The sequence below is a fragment of the Serinus canaria genome, chromosome 2, assembly GCF_022539315.1.
Source record: "Serinus canaria isolate serCan28SL12 chromosome 2, serCan2020, whole genome shotgun sequence".
Classification (NCBI taxonomy): domain Eukaryota; kingdom Metazoa; phylum Chordata; class Aves; order Passeriformes; family Fringillidae; genus Serinus; species Serinus canaria.
The window spans coordinates 28,362,851-28,383,059 of record NC_066315.1 but is presented as its reverse complement, the minus strand read 5'-3'; the positions used below and the strand labels follow the sequence as shown (position 1 = coordinate 28,383,059).

Here is a 20,209-nt window from a genome sequence, read left to right as displayed (position 1 = left end):
CCGGACAAAACGGTACGAAGTGTCTCTCGCCGCGCTCACCTCCGGGCGCCCGCGGCGCTTTGCGGGGCAGCTCTGCCGCCAGAAAGGGCGCGCGTGTGCGTGGGGGGTGCGTTTCGCTTTACGGAGTCAGGCAGGCGAAACTTTTTCGTTAAATAATTTTTTTTTTTGTGACTGGAAGGGGTTGCCTTGCCGCCCGGGGAGGGGTGTAGGGGACACGGCGTGTCCGCGGCAGGACCCGGGATACCGCCGGGCACCCGAGCGCGACTTCCGAGGCGCTCCGCCGGCGGCGGCGCGGGCCGGGGCAGCGGCGGGAGTCGCCCCCCGCGGGGCCGGGCGGGGCGGCGGGGCCGGGGCCGGGGCCGGGGCCGGGGCGGGCGGGCGCGCGGCGATCGGCGATCCGGCGGGGGGCGCGGGGAGCCAATGGGCGGCGGGGATCCGCCGGCGCGGCTCGGGGGCCCCTGGAGGAGGAGGAGAGGAAAAACCACGGGATTGAGCTCTGTCAGTGGCGCTCGCGGCTTCCAAGGGGGAAGTGCCGGGGAATAATTAATGTTTTTATTAAAATTGGAGGGAATTTTTTGCAGCCGATCGCCGCGCGTGGCCTTCAGGTGGGTCTTCCCCCGCAACTTTGCCCGCCGCTCCGCAGGATTGCGCGGCGGCGGTGGGGCTGCGGGAGCGATCCTGTGGGAGAAGGTGGCTGGTGCGCGGGGCGGGGGGGCCGTGTGTGTGTGTCTGTGTGTCTGTCTGTGTGTGTGTGTGCGTGTGTGTGTGAGGGCGGCGAGTGCGTGGCCGCCGGGCGCCGCCGCCGCGAGGTGCGCGGCGAGCCCCGCGTTCGCCATTACGAGTTGAGCACACGCTTGCGAGAGCCGGGGCTGCCGCCGGCGCGGATCGCCCGCGGGCGCGGCGCGCAGTGTAAATAAAGCCCTGCCTCTCGCCCCGCCGGCCGCCGCCGCGGAGTGCTTTTGCTCCGCGTTTTGCTGGCAGGAGCGTGTAACCCAGGTGAAGGCAGAGAAGGGAGGGTTGTTTTTATGAATGGGACTCTTTGAGGTTAATTAGGTATGCAAATGCAAGCAGTTCATTCATGCTGCTTTTTTTTTTTTTTTTTTTTTTTTTTTTTTTTTTTTTTTTTTTTAAATCTAAAAGCCATCTTGTATTCCCCTCTAGGCTCATTGGAGTCCAGATCCCGAGGAAATCTCCAGATCAAATGCCCAGTAAATAAAAACACTGAGCTAAGACTCGTGGAAGAGCTGCAGAATGGATGGATTTTATGACCAGCAAGTGCCTTACATGGTCACCAATGTGAGTGATCAGTTCAAAGTTGGTGTTTATAAACTTGACTCCGACTTATTTCTGTGGGGGAGTTTTACAGACACAGTCTCTGCTTTGTTACGGCTGTAGGGGCGACTCTTCATCTGGGAGCTTTGCTTGCAAGATGAGCCTATCTTCTTAGTTATTGCAATAAAGCATCGTGTTCTTTTAAAGACAGTTTTGGGATGATTAAAAAATCATGCACATGATTAGCGGATGAGGGAGGCGAGAGCAGCAGCAGCTGCATTCAAAGTTTCTGGCTGCGTTTGCCTGCAACGTTCAAAAGAATGAAGTTGAGGCAAACATTAACCTTTTTTTTTCTCTCTGTTTTTTTTTTTTTTTTTTTAGGACTTTGCAAGCAATTTTATAAGTAACACAGGGAAACAAAGCAGTCTATTATAATTTCATGTCTGGGTTCTCCTGCATAGCTTATGCTATGGGGATTTATGGGCTATTGTGTAGGTTTGTATATTAGATGCTAAAAATACGATTGGCATTGTGTTACTGCTTGAGCACATTATATATGTATTGTACAAATAGATGTCTACATAGATAGATATAAATGTGTTGCATTTAGATATAGGAATCTTTGGGAGGATATTAGGTGCTCAGCAATATCTTTTGTTAGAAGTTGAAGGCTGGCAAGAAGTCCCTGTTTGAAAATGTAAAGAATTTATGCCAACTTTGCATATTCCTGATCAATTAAAAAAAGCCCAAAACAAACCCAACCAAATCTCAAACCTCAGATTTCTAAAGTAACTGATCTTTCCTGTTTATAGAATCCGCGTGGGAGAAACTGTAATGAGAGACCGACAAATGTCAGGAAAAGAAAATTCATTAACAGAGACCTGGCTCATGATTCAGAAGGTGAGGGCTTGTTGTTCTTCCCCCCCCCTTTCTTACTAATGCAGAGAAGCTTTTTGAGAGCTCTTTATTTATTTATTTTGGATATAAATATATCTAGATCAATCTGAATAAACATGACAAGAAAACTACATTTACTAATGCAAAACAAACTGGCAAAGGCAATAAATTTATGAAGTTGAAAGTCTTTCCTTGACTTACCCTGTTGCATTTTGTGCACATGTGGCACAGGGATGTTGTGCACTGGGGCCAAGCCTTTGCGGCATCTAACACAAGTCATGGCACCTGGGTTATCACCATCAAACCACTTCATATTTAGGGCATTCTTCATCCCTCCCATCTTTTAACGTCCTTTTCCCTGGTATGTCTTCACTAGGGGTAGTAGGAGTGAGAGAATGTGGGTGTGGAGATTTGATTTTCACCAGCTTTACTATATATCCAGGGTTGTGGTGCCTGCTGGTCAGTTTCTCTGGTTGCATAACAGTAACAGGGTTAAAAATCCAGGGAATTTCGATTAAGGGAACCTAGAGTGGAGAAAGTTTTGGAGGCCCAAAGGTTTGTAACTTAGTCCCATCAGTAGCCACTCAGGACTGTAGCTTGAGAGCTGTGGGCTGGTAATAGCTGTTAACGCTTCTTTAGGTTACAAAGTCTGTATTATGCTACGCCTACAGCCCTGAAAGTACATGAGACATACAGGAAGATATGCAGAGGCCTATAACTTACCCCCATGTAAATCTTATCAGGGTAAGAACACACTGACACACTTCTCAAAATCCATACTTGCCTGGAAAAGTAGATCCAAAAAAAAAAAGCAACTTTGTGATTTTCAGTTAAATCATTTCCCAATGTGCATGTGGGGTATCAGTCCACAGGATAAATGAATAGCCTCTGCCATTTAAGTATATGTAAATAGTTATCCGTCAGCATTCATAAAAGAGGAAGTCTCTCTCAAAATACAGTAAATTAAAAATAAACCATTTGTTAGTTCAAATATCCTACTTAGTCTTAGCAAACAGAATTTTCGTAACTGAGTTTCTGAGGCTTGCAAGTAAGCCGAATGCTGCTCTGCTTTACACCCAGTATAAGTAACTGATTTCAGTGCATTGCAAAAGATAAGCTGCTGCAAAATTCAGTCCATGGAGAAGGTGCTTTTAGTCTTAAAGAAGTACAGTGAGTACAGCATAGAGGAAATAGTGGTGATTCTCATGTCATATGAAGTAAAACATTAGGGGAAGTACAAAAGATTTCCCATTTCTCTTTGCTATTGCAGCATCTCAGGTCACGGCTTCAGAATTTTTATATGATAGTTATGACCCTACTATTAAAAATACCCAGTTGTTGCTCAGGCAGAGCTGTGGAAGTCCAGGCAAGCTTTATCTGGGGCAGATATTACAGGAGGAGGCCTGAATTGTGTAAGAAGAAATTGTTCACCTGTAAGAAATATTATGATTTTTAACTTTTCTATGTGTTGCTGAATGAGCCTTTTATACTGCAGAGCTCTGTTAGGGTTCTGGTTATTATTTCAAGAGCTGAAAATACAGTAAGTGCTTGGGTTTTTATTAATAGGTGTAGAAAAATCAGTAACTGATGCCTCAGTATGCCTGCTTTTTCTGTGCTCTTGACTGCCAAACCAGAATTAATGTATATTGCTCTTAAGGAAAAATATATTTTTGAACCTATTTTAATCTTTTGAAGAGATTAAATTTTATCCATGTCTTTATCTTTTTGCAGAACTCTTTCAAGATCTGAGCCAATTACAGGAGACATGGCTTGCAGAAGGTAAGGGAAAAAACTGCTTGTAAAAAGAGGAAAAACAACTCTGGAGGGGAAAAAAAAAGTCCTGAACTTGCTGTCTTAATGTTCAGCCCAATTAATTGAGCTCTAAAAGAGCCACCTCATGTGTCATGCATACATTAGAGCCTCTGATGAGTTTGTCTTTGGGGACTCTGGGGCTGCTCTACCCAGTGTCATCACAAATTACCAGGAGAAATTGCTTCCAGCTCACAATCACATCTGCTTTTGGCAAGAACTAATGCACCAAGACTTCAAGTTCTAAGCCTCTGTTCAGATTTTAATTGCAATTGATCAGGTTTATATTATTGTACCTCGAGAGACTACATACAGCCAGAACTGGGCTTGCTGTTTCCTTTTCAGCAGCACATATAATTATTTGGTGTTCTGGTGGAGTACTTTTCTGATGGCAGAAATTAGTTTCTCTGGGTTCATCGGGACGGGATGCTTCAAGATTTAAGTGCAAGTGTCTTCTTTCCACCTTGTTCACAACACAGAACATTAGGTGTGTATGAAATGCTTAACCAGTACTTTTTCTTTCTTTTCTTTTTTTTTTTTTTCCAGAAACCTTTAAATATTTTGCATGTTATTTTTGTCTTTGTATTTGTAGTTGTGAGATTCTGTACCGGGTGATTAGAAAACTAACATCGGTCTGCTTTACACATGCATGCTCTTTTAAGTATTTCAAATAATCTTGCAGAGCACATTCTAGTGAAGAGACAAGGTTTGAGAACAATCATGTGCAAATCTGAATTTCGAGTAGTTGTTGAGATATTCGTTTAACACTAACAAAAATGAGCTGCTGCATTAGAACTTTACCAAGTTGCAAGGTACCTTTTTGCTTGTTCAAGTCTATTTGTTTTCAGCAACATTTGCTATTTTTTTTTCTTTGATATTTGCAGTACTGTTTATTTGAAGCATAAAGATTTTTGTGAATTATCTCTTCTTAATATTTCTGGTCATTTTTTTTATGCAAACTTCTGCATCTGAACTAGATATAAATTTGATGCAAGTTAAAATAATCTCTCCAGGTTCATCCTGATTTAAATGAATGTGAGTATTCATATATGTTTAAGTTTTTTCCTGCATAGGACTATGCACAGCTGTTTATAGAAGGGATGTTCTGTGTTCCGTTTTTTGGGATTTTTTTTGTTTGTTGTTTGTTTGGTTTTTGTTAGGTGGTTTATTTGTTTTTTGAGGGTTTTTGTTTGTTGGTTTTGTTTTTGTTTTAAAGGAGAGATGTTGGGGTGAAATGCTTGCTATTAGTGTTCATAGAAAGGGAAACATTGCTGACTACTTGTTTATGCTCTGATTCTGTTTTAACAGCTTTTTGTGTAGTTTCTTTACCTATTAGTAAGTTGTGAGGTATTGTTTATTTTGATGACATTTTTATTCTGCTAGTATTAATTTTAGTATGGGGTTATTCTGTGCTAATCAAAAACTCCTCCTGAAATTATTGGAACAGAGGATATATTTTTATGAACTACTACAATTCTTCCCTAATAACTGAAAATAGGCTGTCCTGGACTAAGATCATTTTTGTAGTATAATGATCAGCTGTAGCTGTCTCCCTGTGGTGATTTTCCTAAGGAGCTCTTTACATTGTATCATCTCATTCATGTTTGCAAATCAGAGACATGTTAAAATGCTACTCAAAAGATACTATATTTTAATTTAGAGGTTAACTTTCAGTTTTATTGTTTCACTGGCATGGATGGTTTTGTGTCTGATAAATGGTTAAATTTCTTTGATCTTAAGTCAGAAAAAATACAAGCAGATTCATAATGCATGTGCAGGTAATAATGGAATTTTGAAAAATAATGCAGATTTTAAAACTGAAATTTGATCATTTCCATAGGTACCTAAATAAATGTAATGGCAATTTTTTTTTCTGAAGGCACTGCTTATTTTAGACTAGAACCATTTGTTTGAGAGCCTTTTAACCTCTTTATCAGAGAGTATTTCACTGAATAAATTTAGATAGGTTTTTGAGAGAAGGTGTCTAGTCCCATGTGAGCTAGGTTGAATAACCTTTATAAAGGCAGATAAAATAATCTGGGAAATACCTGAAAATGAAAAAAAAAAAGTTCCTTTTTTTTTACATAGCAGAAAGAAATAAACCTAAATAACACTATTTGTCCACGCTATATGGCAACTAAATATTACAGATTTTTCAGTGTTCCAGAAATACTTTAAGAAATCTCTGTTTCGGGCCATGCCGGGGTCTGAGCTGTTTCATGAAACAAACTTTGCACAGCTTTTCATAAGGCTAAACTAAAACTGAAATAAAAAGTTAGGATGACAACTTCCAATATTGAGCTATTACCTTGATCCCAAAGTTTTATGGAAAAAAAACCCCAAAAAAACCAACATCCTTAACAACTTCTGTTAATCTTTATAATATGCTTGTGTTTGAGGACATTGTAGCTCTGCTCAAATGTCTATATGGATGAGCTTAGCCAGGAAACAGATTTTGAAATCAGACTTGTTTACCCATTGCTAGATGTGTCCATTTATGTTCCTCTGGACCTTCCTAGGCTAGAAGTCTGCCAATTTGGCAGCACCAGTACTGTTTACATATTTCTTTTCATAATGCTCTAGAGCCAGGGAAATGACCATGAAATTTTAAAACATCTTGACCCTTTTTAAGAAAAGCAGTGGCAGCTGACCAGGTTTCTCCCACAAGTTCAGATCCCCGCTGGGGAGTAACCAGGTCAAAAATCTACTTATTAGTTAGGAGAAGAAAGTGAGTTGCATTTTATGACACATAAAAATAATGCTTGTGGATTTTTTCTTTGTTTTGCTTTTCCTGAAGCTGTCCTTACTGCATGACATATTTTAGCCTGAAGATGTTTACAGTTAGTATCACCTGTGACAAGTTGGTGGTAAACAAGTAAACAGAAAAGATATGTATTCTTTTCCTCTTGAAAATGGTGGGAGCTTCACTTGCATTAAAGAATTAATCCAAATGTAAACAATTTGTGTAACCTGTTTAATATTTTATTACTACATAATTAACAAGCTGAATACTACTTACAGAGAGCTCACAAATGTATTCCACTAGCTGCATAGTAGATTTTTATGGAAATGAGTTTTGATTCTTACTTTGTGTAGTATTATATATATAAGAAAGACTAAATTATTTTGATGTAAAACTACTCTAAGATTGCCCTGTGTCAATTGTTGTGCAAGACAGAAGACAGAGTATAACAGTTTTCTCATGCTAGAAATTGACAATGGGAAGCCTTTAATAATTTTTTCAATGTTCAACCTTGAAATAGTTAAAGTTGCCTATTGCTAACCAAGACAAATATTATTTGTATTTTATATTTAAATAACTCAGTGGCAACATTTTGACAAGATAATACTATAAAATGGCTTTATTGATTCCATGTATTTGGAATCAGATTGGTTCTGTCAGGTAGCAATTGTTCGGTGACTTGAAAAAAGTGGTTAAAATATTAATCTAATGTTATCTTGTCATGGTAGCTCTACCTACTTGTTGTGGAACAAAATGAAGAGAGAACAAATTGTTAGTGAGTGAGTGTCTCCTTTCTATGGTGAAAGCATTTGGTTTTGAGGAATACTCGATTAACAAAAAATCTCAGATTTTTAAAAAATATTATTCAGATACTAATTTCTCCTCCAGATTGTTTAAGATACGTAAAAGGCATCCCAAGTGAAGACAAATAACAAGTTCATGCACTAGATCTGCTTTTTAGAGCAATAGATAATAAGCTTCTCAGATGGCAGCATACCAAAAACTAAAATATAACTTTCTTTGTGTGTTTTGAAAAATACACAAAAAGATTAAGGGAACAGTAAAGGGTTTGAAATAACAGCTACAGGTAACGGGCTCGTGCCTCTACTGCAACTCTGCTAAAGTGAGTGGATGGCTTCTGCAGGCTACTGGTATTCAGAAGGCACTTCTTAGCATCTGAAAGTAAGTGATTTCTCTCAAATAATTATTGGCCAACTTTGGAATGAACTTGAGGAAATAAGTTTCCTCCCTCTGTTCTCCTAATGTGAAGGTCCCACCAGTGTTGCAGTGATATCTAAGCAAGTGTTGACTTGTAGTTTGTTTCTTGAATGAGGAGGTGTGAAAGGAAATAGTTTCTAGGTCTTGAAGGATTGTTTTTAATAGAAGTGAGTACTGGATCTTCAAATGTTAGTCTGGTTAGAGTGGCTTTGTTTAATCTGCCTAACTAGCTTTTTTCTGCCAAAAAGTTGTAAAATTTAGCCAGTGTAAGGCAGATGGTATCAAGCTACATTCAAGAACTATTCACATTTTTATAGGAGCAATAAGAGTCAAGAAATTGTAATTTAGTACCTCTGTGGCTAAATCTGCTTGACGGGAGCAAACACTCTTAAAAGAAGTGAAAACGCTTTCAGTTTATAGTGCAGAGAATATCTTACTCTCTCTCTTTTTTTTTTTTTTTTTTGTGGACTCTAGTGATCTGATAGATTTGATTTTCTAATACAGCTGGTGATCATAAATATATGCACAAAAAAAAAGAACAGTTAGATTAGGCAAAAAGGAGGGAAGGGGATGTTATTAAAATAAAAATCCAAAAGAAATAAACCCACCAAAAATCTACAAGTCTGAAAGTCTGTGTAGTTATAAACTTTTTCATGTTTTTCTTGTTTGCTTGTAAGGTAAATAATTTTACTCAAAATCATAATTGTCAAAAGTAGTAGGACAGGGGTTTGCTAACCATTAGGCATGTAGCAAAATACTAAATGTGAGAACTCCTTTTAAAGCTAACTATTTTTTCTCATTTTTAGTATAGCAGCAAATGAAGAGCAGATTCTGCAAACCCATCTTCATATTCCTAGGGATTATTCACATAAGGAAGAATTTTGAATCTGGAACTAGTTTTGAAGTGCGTTTAAGTTTATTAGTCAGAGCATCTCATGTTATGTAAAAAGGGTTTGGGTTGTTTTGACAGCAAATTCAGTGCTGAGGGGTAATAATTTTTTTTACCATCTTGAAATTTATCACTGTTTTACCTTCCCAATGCTTCTTTGTTAGAAACAGTTTCCCGTGGAAAAAGTACAGCCACCAACCAACACCCCCCCACCCCAGCTCTTGCAGGAATACTCACAATTTAGCCAATCTTTCAGATATTCAGAACTGACAATGAATCAAAGAAAACTCAATAGATCCATTACTGTTGAGGCCCAAAGTCTTATTTTAGCTGAGGCCAAAATACTACTGATCATAAGAATTTCCTGTCAATTTCAATTTCTTTTGCCACTTTGAATAAATGATGGATATTTTAAAACTAATTGCTCTTAGCTCTAAAAGTGAAGCATGAGGTCAGAGCACACAGTACCGCAGGAAGTGTTCTGCTACCCAAAATAAAGTTTTAAGTGAAGCATTTTCAGCTTCTTGTTTTTCTGGACAGTTTCCAGTTTTTGTTTTTTTTAACAGGAACACCTTTTTCTGGAGTGCAGCTGAGCTTTTGGAAGCAGTTTGTGAGTGGGAGAAGGAAGAGTTAAGTTTAAGCCCTTTATAGTTTGCTTAACTTTTCATTTATTAAATAACGTTCCTCAGCAGGTCTGTGCTGCATCTTGAGACAAAGCAGTGAAATCACTGTGTTTATGCCTAAAGTTCAAGTTTACTTTGCTGTAGCTTTCTGGAAGGGTGTGACATGAAAAGCTTGTGGTTGGGGCCACATGGTTCATGCTGGACTGTGTTTTTGTGAATGGAGGCAGAACTCCAGTTCTGACTGCTTGTCTTGAGGAATTGCTTCGGAGATCAGCTGTCTCATTCACTGGCAGAAAGAATGACTCATACATCTTCTGCCTTGTTTGGCTCCAGGTCATTGTTACAGTGGATAGAGCTGGTTTTAATTAAATATTAACTCCTTTTGTCCTGGATGCTTGTTAATGGGGACTTTTTGTTTACTTGCAATGAAAGCAAGCTAACAGGCCCGACTTCTAAACTTTTTTTTCCCCTCCAAGTTGCTTTCCCTTTGCAAAATGAGCCGTCAGTTCAGCCTTTCAAAGCGTGTTTAAAGCTTTAAAAACTACAAACAAGCATTAAGTATTTTTGTGCTGTGAATGTTTGCATATCTCAGTAGGTAGTGAAACTGTAAAACCTAAACTGATAACATCTTCAAGATCGTCATTTAAATTTCTGCATGCTTTCCAAATCCTCTTGAGACATTATAGCTATAGTCAGAAGGGAAAAAAAACTTTTGGTAATATTCTAGGCTGAGTTGGATAGCTTATGCTGCAGATGTTGTCTGCTTCAGGAGTCTGAGACTTGATGGCTCTGAATGTGGAATGAACTCATGTAGCTGCTTCTGCTATAAGCAGTAAAAGCCACGTGCTTAATATCCTTCAAAACCTTTTATCAGTCTTTTGGAATATACTTTCCTTCTCAGACCCCCATAATTAAGTAGCTCAAGGAAATGTTCTCATTCAGATGGGTGATTGTTTCAGATATCTTTTTTCAATTTCCCTCTCAATGGCAATGTAAAAAAAAGTTTTGCTGATTTCTGCGTTGTGTCTTGTGTACGTTAACAGAAGCTTTTATGGCGGCCTTGCAAAGTTGCAGTATTTATGAATAAAAGAGGAAATGAATGGCCTATATATATAAATGTGTAGACAGTTGTGACACTGTAAGTTACATTTTCCTTTCAGACATTCATGTTGATGTGTCTTTACCTACCTATTTAATTTGCTGCAAAATCTACCTGTAGTTTTCCAAAATCCAGGTACAAAAGCCCTCCTCTGCCTGAGCGATGGGATGATGTATCCCAGTGATGCAGCATCTCACAGCGAGATGCTGGTGGAAAGAGTCTCTGTATGACGATGGGTGCTTGCATTTCAGCAGTATGATCATATGCAAGTTTCAGTTTAGCTTGCTTAGGAGTAATATCAGATTAAGTGAAAGAAATAAGTACTCATTTCCACCAGTTATCAGGTCCTTTTAATTTCTCCCTATAGGCTTATGGGCTCATTTCTAAGGTACTGATGCTACTAAATTTGCATTCCAGGTGGAAATGCATGCTCCTAGTTTGAATGTTTTGGTTGCTGTTATTTGTTATGTTTATATTTGGTAGGGTTTTAAATAATCTTTAACTTGCATTGTTCCTTTCTCTACAGAGGCTTTTAAGGCTATGTTAATACTGCATTTAAAGAAAATTTTGACAGCATAGTCTCCACCTGTTTCTAGAGTGCTGATACAATGATGAGCTCCGTCTCTATTAAATACGCCTTCATAAATTTTGGGGATCCACGAATAAAGTACATTATTCTTGCTTACTTCATAAACAAGAGCAAATCAGGGGTAATGGCAGTAATGTAGTGGTTTCTATGACAGTTCAACCAGATACATTTTATTTTTTTCATAGATTACTATGGCTGGGTAAAAAAAAAGGACCTTACTGATATATACATAAATATCTACAACAGGTTTTTTTCCTGGACTAAGTCAAATTAAACTGATCAAACTAGAATGAAGCTCTGGTGAAGCTGTCCAGTGCACAGAAGATGCTCTCTGAAAAGTTATATGAGATTTCTATCCGTGTTCTGCAACCACTAAATGTAGCCTCTTTATTTAAAGAGAAGGGGGTTTTGTTTTCTTTGAGGCTTTTAAAGACATCCTAGATTCACGAATTTATATGTATATCTCTACATATACATGTATATATAAAATGCAGGTGCATGTTAAAAAAATTAATTCTGCTAGCCTCCTTGTTGCATTTGAAAATGATGAGTGGCTTAAGAAAAATGTGTGGGATGTGTCTTCTGTAAACAAGAAGTTACTTGATTCAATTACTTTAACTCTGAATGTACTCACAGATGCTTCAAAAACAAGTGGAAATATTAGAAATCTTAGGAACTGATTTCAAAGTAGAAGACCTTGATTTCATAATCAGATTTTTCTGTGGCAGTCAAATAGTTGGCATTTTTGTAAGGAAAATGCCAAACATTCACACATAGTCAATTGCATGAAATGTCAGAAATTGCAAAGAGTGTTAGTATTTGGGCTCATCCTGTCCCTGAGTTCACTCTTGGTAAAACTTCTGTGGTTTCACTGGAAGAAAGAGAAATTGAATACGTCAAAATACTGGGTATATTTGGGTTGGTAGTGTTTTATGCAACTTCAAACTTCAAGGTACCTATATGTACTGAGAGGTACTGGTTTATTCAAAAAGGATGGGTTACTCTCAGGTTTGATTTTGTTGGTTTTTTTTTTAAGTATAAACTTGAACAACAAAGCAACAATAGATATGCTTTTTTTTTTAAAGTAAGGCTAATTACACATAGTGTATTTATCTCACACTTCTTTTCAAATCTGTATTTGCACTTGTTTCCAAGGTCGTTTGTTTCTAAGGGATATTTGCTGCAATTAAGACTGTAGGATTTTAATTGTATTTTAAAACCCAGGGCAAATAATTTTTTCAGTATTATGATCCTGATTTGGAACTCTTTGCCCAGGAAAAAAACTTCCAGTTAAGTCATTAGAAATATTTCCTGAGTAAAGGAGTGGAGATCTGTCCATGAAGAGCACTGTAATGCACATTCAAAATAATTGCGAGTAATTTTAATTAAATTCATATTTTAATTCAAATAAATTATATAAAAATTAGTAGAAATTGCACATATAAATTGGGGAATATGCATTTCCCATACTAGAAAGTGCTCCGAAGGGCACGAAAGTCACATTTTATCAATTAATGTATTTGAGAACATTTGATAGTCACAGTTTCAATAAAAGATTATATAAGCAGCATTTACCTTTCCAATCTTATTGGGTAACCAGATCATGGCAGATGTGAACTTTTTATTAGGATTGTATGAATTATTTGCTTGCCTTTGGACAAGAACTCTGGGAAGTATTTTTAAACGAGAATTTTACGCAGTTTTGCTGCAGTGATTCCAGTTAGTTTGGATGTTGAGGAAAAGATGACAAAGTTAGGAGAAGATAAGCTGGATCTCTCTTGATGTACCAGAAACAGTCATGCTCCGAGGACGCCGCTTCTGTGTAATGTTGTGCAGTTATTTGAATGTATTCATCTATAATAAACGTTTAGTGCTATTTCAGCTTAAATGGTTTAAATGAGTTTACCACGCAGTTTGAGAGACGGATAATGTCTTAGATATACAAGGAAAAGGAAATGTGGTACCAGAGGAGCAAAATTATCTATCAGCAGACCGTGAAATGATTGTATTTAATAGCTCAGGTTTGTGATGGAAGTTTCCTAAAAGCAAAGACGATCTTACAAAAGGCAAATGGATGTTAATCATGATTTTTGTTTAAAGTAAATCTTTTTCGATGTCTGAAATGTTGTCATTGAACCAGGAATTCTGTGGTCTGGTGAAATAGTTCTTTTTGAATATTTAAAACAATAACAGAAAATCCCTACTGTGTTGGCTGACTGTCATGAGCAATTGGAATCACTTTTAAGTAAGCCGAAGGTGTGGTAGTTTCAGACGAAAGAAGCATTGGTGTTAATCAGTGGGATTTGGTTTTATGTGGCCTTTATGTGCAGATATTTTGAAAATAAGCACTAATGAGTTTCACCAGTGGCTTGGCAGGTCCAGATCCTGGTACAGGGAGTGAGGCAGGGTCAGTGAGTCCCCACATCCTCCCATTCCCCTTGTTCTGTGCCGGGACTTCTCTGGACTCACGCTGCACCACACAGCTTCACCCCAGGGCTTAGCTGATATTAAAATGATGCGCTTGCCTGATTTTCATACCCAGCAATGAAGAAACAAAAAAATCATAATTTAAAATTTGACTGTGCTTTAAATTAAGCACAAGAGTCTTTATTTATGCTTTAATGGCTTATTTTAATTCTTGTTTTTTGTTTGTTTTGTTTTTGTTTTCCTTTCTTCAGCTCAGGTACCTGACAATGATGAGCAGTTTGTGCCAGACTATCAGGCTGAAAGTTGTAAGTACACTACAAATCATCACTTTTTTTAAATATACATATTTGTATATTCATATCTGCATCTTCATATTTGTTATTTATTTTGTCCTCTGTGGTCATGTGATAGCTCCTTTTGCTGATCAGTGACATCAGTGTGATGACTAGATAAAGCAAGCGGCATTTTGATGTGCAGCCAAAAGAACTTCTTTGGGCTGAAGGGATAACCTTTAGCACGGGGCCCTTCTCTATCATTTCCACCCACAGCTCCAGGGAAGCACGGAAAAACTTAGGCTGTGGAAATGGAAGGAGTCTCTTTGTCTGTAGAGTGTGCAGAGGAGCTTTTTAGCTGGTACAGATCAGATACTGTGGGACGTAGGATGCATCTCTGCTGAGCAGAAGTCAGGCTGCTCAACACGTTTTGTGTATGAATAAATAAATAAAATTCTCCACGTAATCAATCAAATATAGCCACAGCTGAAGCATTTTAAAATTGTTTTAGCATTTTATGTGGCATTTTCTTGCTCAAACAATATTTTCCTTTGAGTTAATCGGTGAAAACAAGAGTTATGTTAAGCTGGGTGCTTTGCATTGTTTTCTACTTACTTAAAAACAGTCCAAACTTATTTTTATCAGCCTGTACTCCTTAAATCTTGCCTTTGCCTTTTAAAATGCTCCTATTCTGTCAAATGCTGGCTCCATTTTGCTGTACCTGATGATCTGTGGTTTTGGGTGATTGCAAGGGCATAGCATGAGAAACGTCTGACAGTCACAGGCTTCTTGGAGCTTCTTTTTGTAGTTTTGTTCTTCATGGCAAAGCTTCTCCCCATCATCAGAGGTCTCTTCTAAACAGTGTCTGCTGATTGTAGCAGAGCACATGGCAGCTTTTCCATTTTGCTAAATAACTTAAATAGTTTATCCTGTTGGAGTGAATTACCGCGGTTCACTAAACCAGATAGCTGTTAAACACGGCATTCATATACTGAAATATTAAGATTAATACAGAGAGATTAGGGAGAATTGAATTTAAATTGTCTTTAAATTAAAAAAAAATCACACTTACTGAATTTTCCCATAAATATTTTAGATTATTTTTTCCAGTGATTAAGAAGCTGTTTTAAGAAGAATTCATTGAGAGTATTCCTAACAGCATTTTGTGAGGCAAAAAAAAGCCCACACTTTTTTTAAAATCCCCTGGAATTGTTGCTGTGCAGAATAGTATCCCTGCACAGCAACAATTTAAATTAGTTTTTCTCTCAAAGTTCTTGTAAATATGCTAACCAACAATCATGGTCACTTTTAAACTTTGAAAATTGCCTTTAATAACAGAGTTGTTTTTTTCCTTTTACCTCTGTCTTTAAAGATTTTTTTTTTATTAAATTATAATACAAAAGACCAAAGAATCTGTAAACTGAAAATCAGATATATTACTTTACATATGGATCTGTGTCCAAATATAGTCATTCATGCATATGCCTTTGTGTAAGAGTACAAAGTTCAACTGGGGCTTCTATTAACCCACAATTATCGTTACACAACAAGTCAATGATTCTTGGAAAATAATTTGTGGACTATGAAAAGCCCTATTGAAGCTGGCCACTGCTTTTGGTGATAAAGAAATTCTCCTAATATGGCTATTTTATTAATGCTGTTGTGTTTCAAAGTTCCTTAGCCACAGCTTACACAGTATTATCAAAGGAACATTTATTTCTTCATTTCAGTTGGTTTCTTTATCTTAAGTAAAGGTCAGGAGAGCTTCCTGGAGAGTTACTCTGGCAAAGGTTATGGAGTTTCAGACATATACTTGGATATAATGTATGTAGCTGTGGGCTCTGCAAAACAGGAACGGAGATCAACATAACCAAAGCCATGGGGAAATTACTGCTGCAGAAGTAGCACAATTGTGACTGTTTTCTCTAGATCCAAGCCTGCCTTCAAACTCCATTATAATGACTTGCTCTATGTAGTCTATAACTGTGCAGAACTGAGACCATTACTGGCAGCAGTCTGGCAGAAGCACTTGATTTCTTTTTTTGGGTTTTTTTTTTTTTTTAATCTACTTAAATTTCCTTTATTTTATTTATTTTAATTTTTATTTTTACATGGGAGAGAATGAACAAGCTGTCATAGATTTAGTGTTTAATACATTTAATTGAGGCAAAAATGAAGAATGTCAGGAGTGTTAACTGATGAAGGGGGTCACAGCCACTTTAGTTTCAAGGCATCTAAACTAAACTGTGCTTTGCTACAGAAATTTCATTTATGGAGCTGGATATAGGTAGGGGTATGTATGTGATGTGCAAAGTGTGTAAAGAAAACTGAAGTGTTCCCCAGTGAAACAGTTACAATCTTCAGTCCAGGTAGAAAAAATAGTGACATTTTATTTATAGCTTCATTGCTTGAGAAAGGGGCTTTAAAGCCGAGATAGATCTGTGCTGTTAAATTGAAAGTTGTGATGTTAAATTGAAACATTAAAAGGAGACTTAGGAAGCTTCAGTAACAGTGGCAGTTTTGGAACAGTGTGGTTAAAATTTTCTTGCCTAGAAATCACCAACTTGGTAATCTGAAGAAATCAGCTCTTGAAGCAGGATGTGGAAGACAGTGGAGGAGCTGATACGCCAAGATCATGTGCTGTGTCCTAGCAGTGAGCAGGATTAAATGCCCCTTAAAGTGCTGTGGCTTTTGCCTTTATTTTCTGTAATAATGATTTCAACTAGTGAAACTGCACTGGTATTAGTAACTAGGGGAAACATTTAGTTTAGATTAGATATACAGTCCACTTTATCCACTCAGGGATTTAACTTCAAAGCTAGCTTGGGACCATGAATATTTCAATTATGACTTGCTATTAAACTTCAATCAGTTTTTGAAAAGCAAACATAATATGTGTATTTATAGTTAGGTGTGGGCTTTAGATATTATGAGTGAGATCAACAGCTAGCACAACTTCATGTTGTATTATTGACGTTATAGGAATTACGCACATTTCTATTAGCTAAGGACCCAACATGTCAAGCTTTCAATTGTTTAAAAGTAAAATTTGTTTTGTTACTACTTTATGTCTTCTGGAAAGAGGCCCTTCCTACCATAAGAATCTTAGAAATGACTGCACTTTCAAACCTTACTTTTTTGTCATCAAAGCCCCATCTTCTCTTACCTTTTTATGAAATATTTTTTAGTTTGGCATGCCTATCACAAGAAACCTTTTGGTAATTTTATTTAGAGTGAGTGGAATTTAGAGTAGATAACAACCAGCTTGTTTGGCTGAAATTTGAAAACCAAAACACAGTTTGGTTTCTTATATCTTTCTACTTTCTTTGAGCACTGAAATTCTTGAGTTCTAAGAGGCAACAATGTGTATAAAAAGGAATTTTTTGTTTGAAATTATACTAGAAAAATATTGAATTGCATATTAAATAGTATAATTTAGTTTTTTCATTTTTATTCTCATAAGAAATAAAAGTTCCACAGAAAGAGTGAGGAATCTTCTACAAGCTTTTCCCCAAAAATTTTGTTTTATGCAGGTTGGTTTTGTCTCTTTCTAAATCTGCTTCTATAATGCAGTTCACTTGTTTGCTGAATATTCAAGTAACTTCCTAATGACTATTCTTTAACAATAACATGACAAGTTGTGTAAAGCAAAGATGTAAAAAATCTGTTTGCTCTAAGAAGGTGAATGTTTTGGTGTGTTTTTTAAAGCAATATTCTGCATGTGACACTTTTTCCTAATTCTTATCCAATTCATAAAACCTAATTAAGCTGGTTTTCCCTCCATGTAGAGTCAGTATTCACATTTGGAGAAGGGTGACCTGTGTTAACTTCCTCAGATAAGGTTTCCTATTGTTTCAAGTCCATTTTCATATACTGAGGAGGAGCCAGATCCTGAACTGGTTGTAATCAGTGGCAAGGCTTTCAGATACTGTAGAACAGCAACGACCTTCTACTCCAGGAGCAAAAATGAATAAAGTGTTCAGTTTGCTCGAAGTCAATAGCTGTTGAGGTGAAGATTACTTGCTCCCATTGTTTGGATGTTTTCTGTGACAGACACAAGAGGAAGTAGGTAGGATTTGCTGATGTTTAAAAGATGTAGTTGGCAAAGAAAACTTGGTATTGTCAACAAAACACCGAATTGCAATGCGACCTTGGTACAGTTGGCTATGAATGGGGATTACTCGGCACCAAACTTGGTGTCTTAATAGTATAATAGTGGTTTATTTTGTTTTAATAATATGTATTTGCATGGATCTACTTTTTCAGAGTTTTCTTTTTCTTTTTTTTTTCTTTTGCCCTAAGTGTTATGTATTTAAAATTAATGATAAATTCTAGATTTTGGCTTTTATTTGCTATGGAGTTTCTGTTAATGTTCTTGTGCTTCACCTTCTTGATCAGTTTCCTTCCTTCTTGTTTATTTTGTTCCTGCATTGTTTCTGAGATCTTCACAGCCTTACCTTGCCACTGCCAAGGGATAAATGTTAGTGTTAGACCACATCTGTTGACAGTAAATGGGAAGGACTGGCTGTAAAAATCCATGCTTCTCCATGTCTGATTAAACTTTCAGATAGAAAAAATACTTTTTTTTAGTCGTGATTTTGTCACTGATCTTTCGTGACCTTTATTCTTTCTCTTACCTCTTTTTTTGTTCCTCCAGGTTTAGTAAAGGGGCGCTTTCAATGTAGATGCCAGGAATCTTAAATTATTCAGGGATGTGCTTTTTAGATGCTCTGGCTTCAATCTTTAAAAGCCTGTTAAAGAGAGATTCTTTACATAGGCTTCAGGTAGCTGTATTCTTCTGTCATTTTAACTAATGGTGTAGGATATTCCAAATGCAGTTTAAATGAGGAAAAGCTTTAATATTTATTTATAATTTGCAGCATACGAAGGAATTCTTTTTTATTTTTTTAAGATTACCATATTAAAAAATGCTTCTTTTGGTTTATCTTCTTTTTCTTTCTGTGATTTAAATTTCAAAAGTGAATTTCAGAATTAGAAGAGCATTTTCTGCTTGCTTTAGTATGGCAAGAGCTGGTGAGAAATTGACAGAGGTTAATTTTCCCTTATTTTGACAAATTTTGGAGAAGAACCCCCACACAATAAAAGAAGAAAACACCAGAATACTAGGCGTTCTGACAGGTCTACTGAAGTAAAAAATGAGGTATATTTACTGGAATTGGTTTTGGTTTTGATGCAGAATAGTTTAATTTTGCAGCTTCTAGAAAAGATTTTCGTGGACTAAAAAAAAATGTCACTTTTTTAATGTGATGATTCACTTCATAGGCAGCTGGTAGTCATGTCTTGGTAGTGCACAATGTTCTAGAAATTACAGTTGGTAGCGTTTTGGTTGTGGCAAGTTGCACACACCAGCATCTTTTCAGGGTGGTTTTTTTTTTTTTTTTGAGATTTTTTTAAAAAAATTATTTTATTTTGCCTTTATTTAGAGTCTGTGTGTCTGGAATAACCTTTTCTTTGAGTGTAGCTCTGCAAGTGTGGTGCTGCAGCAGGCAGTCTGACAAATATCTTGCAAGGTGGTGCTACTTATTCCTGGTGCTGAGCTATTCCCTGGTAGGGCTTTTGCTGCAGCTGTGTTTTGTTTCTTGCCACTTGTCTTGAAACTACTTCCTTCCATAGGTCAGATGTTGTCAAATACAGAGACATTTGCTTACTTCTTTCAGTGCATGCCCGACTGTGATGGATTCTTTCTTAAGGGCTGTGAGAGTCGGGGCTCTGTGGTTTGTTCCTGCCTTTAGCTTTGCATGACCTTGGGCATGTTGCTTAACATCTTTGTTTCTGGTTTGAAGTAGGTACAGAAATGCATGTATCACTGTGCTGTGAGATACACAGCTTTCTTAATGATCACTTATCTGGAGATCTCAAAAGCATTTTACAAAGACAGTCCAGTGCAATTGCTATTGTAAGAGCTGGAGAGGTCAGACTGAGGAGTCGATGCTGACCACCTTATCTCCCTTCATAGTTGCCTTAGATAGCCTTGCTTCTTTCATTGTATCTCTGAGCACTTGTTTCCTTTGTTTAAAGCCGGACTGAAACTGTTACCACCTGTTAACTTTCTTTTTTCTTTTCCTTTTTTTTTTTTTTTTCTTAATTCACATTCAAAAGAAATTAGGATTTGGTGTCTTTCAGAAAACTCATTTTGTGGCTCATTGATGGGCATTAGCCTGTGCTAATAAGGGCTTTGTTTTTCTTCTTTTTCCTCTAGAAGATTTTTGGAAATATTTAAATCTGCCGTGTAGTTGTGATCATAATTGCAAGATTTGATTCTTGAAAAAGTTTTACCATGAGGGAGAGTGTCGACCGTAATGCCTTTAACTTGTGATCTAAATAGCAGAGAATTTGTGGGCTTGCTTTGA

The 20,209-nt window shown here is 37.3% G+C and overlaps 1 protein-coding gene across 2 annotated transcripts in view; it reads left to right on the top strand.

Moving 5' to 3' along the window:
- Window positions 1-418: 418 nt before the first annotated feature.
- The window catches only part of ETV1 (ETS variant transcription factor 1), a 64,730-nt gene continuing 44,939 nt past the window's right edge, over window positions 419-20,209 (top strand). The window contains exons 1-5 of one of the 2 annotated variants that reach the window (XM_050971423.1): window positions 419-605; window positions 1,162-1,296; window positions 2,085-2,172; window positions 3,901-3,948; window positions 13,818-13,871. In XM_050971423.1, the coding sequence (XP_050827380.1) occupies window positions 1,252-1,296; window positions 2,085-2,172; window positions 3,901-3,948; window positions 13,818-13,871 (235 nt within the window). In that variant the 5' untranslated portion in view covers window positions 419-605; window positions 1,162-1,251. Of the gene's footprint in view, window positions 606-935; window positions 1,054-1,161; window positions 1,297-2,084; window positions 2,173-3,900; window positions 3,949-13,817; window positions 13,872-20,209 lie in introns of those variants that run through there. The other variant, XM_018909464.3, reaches the window with a different exon arrangement.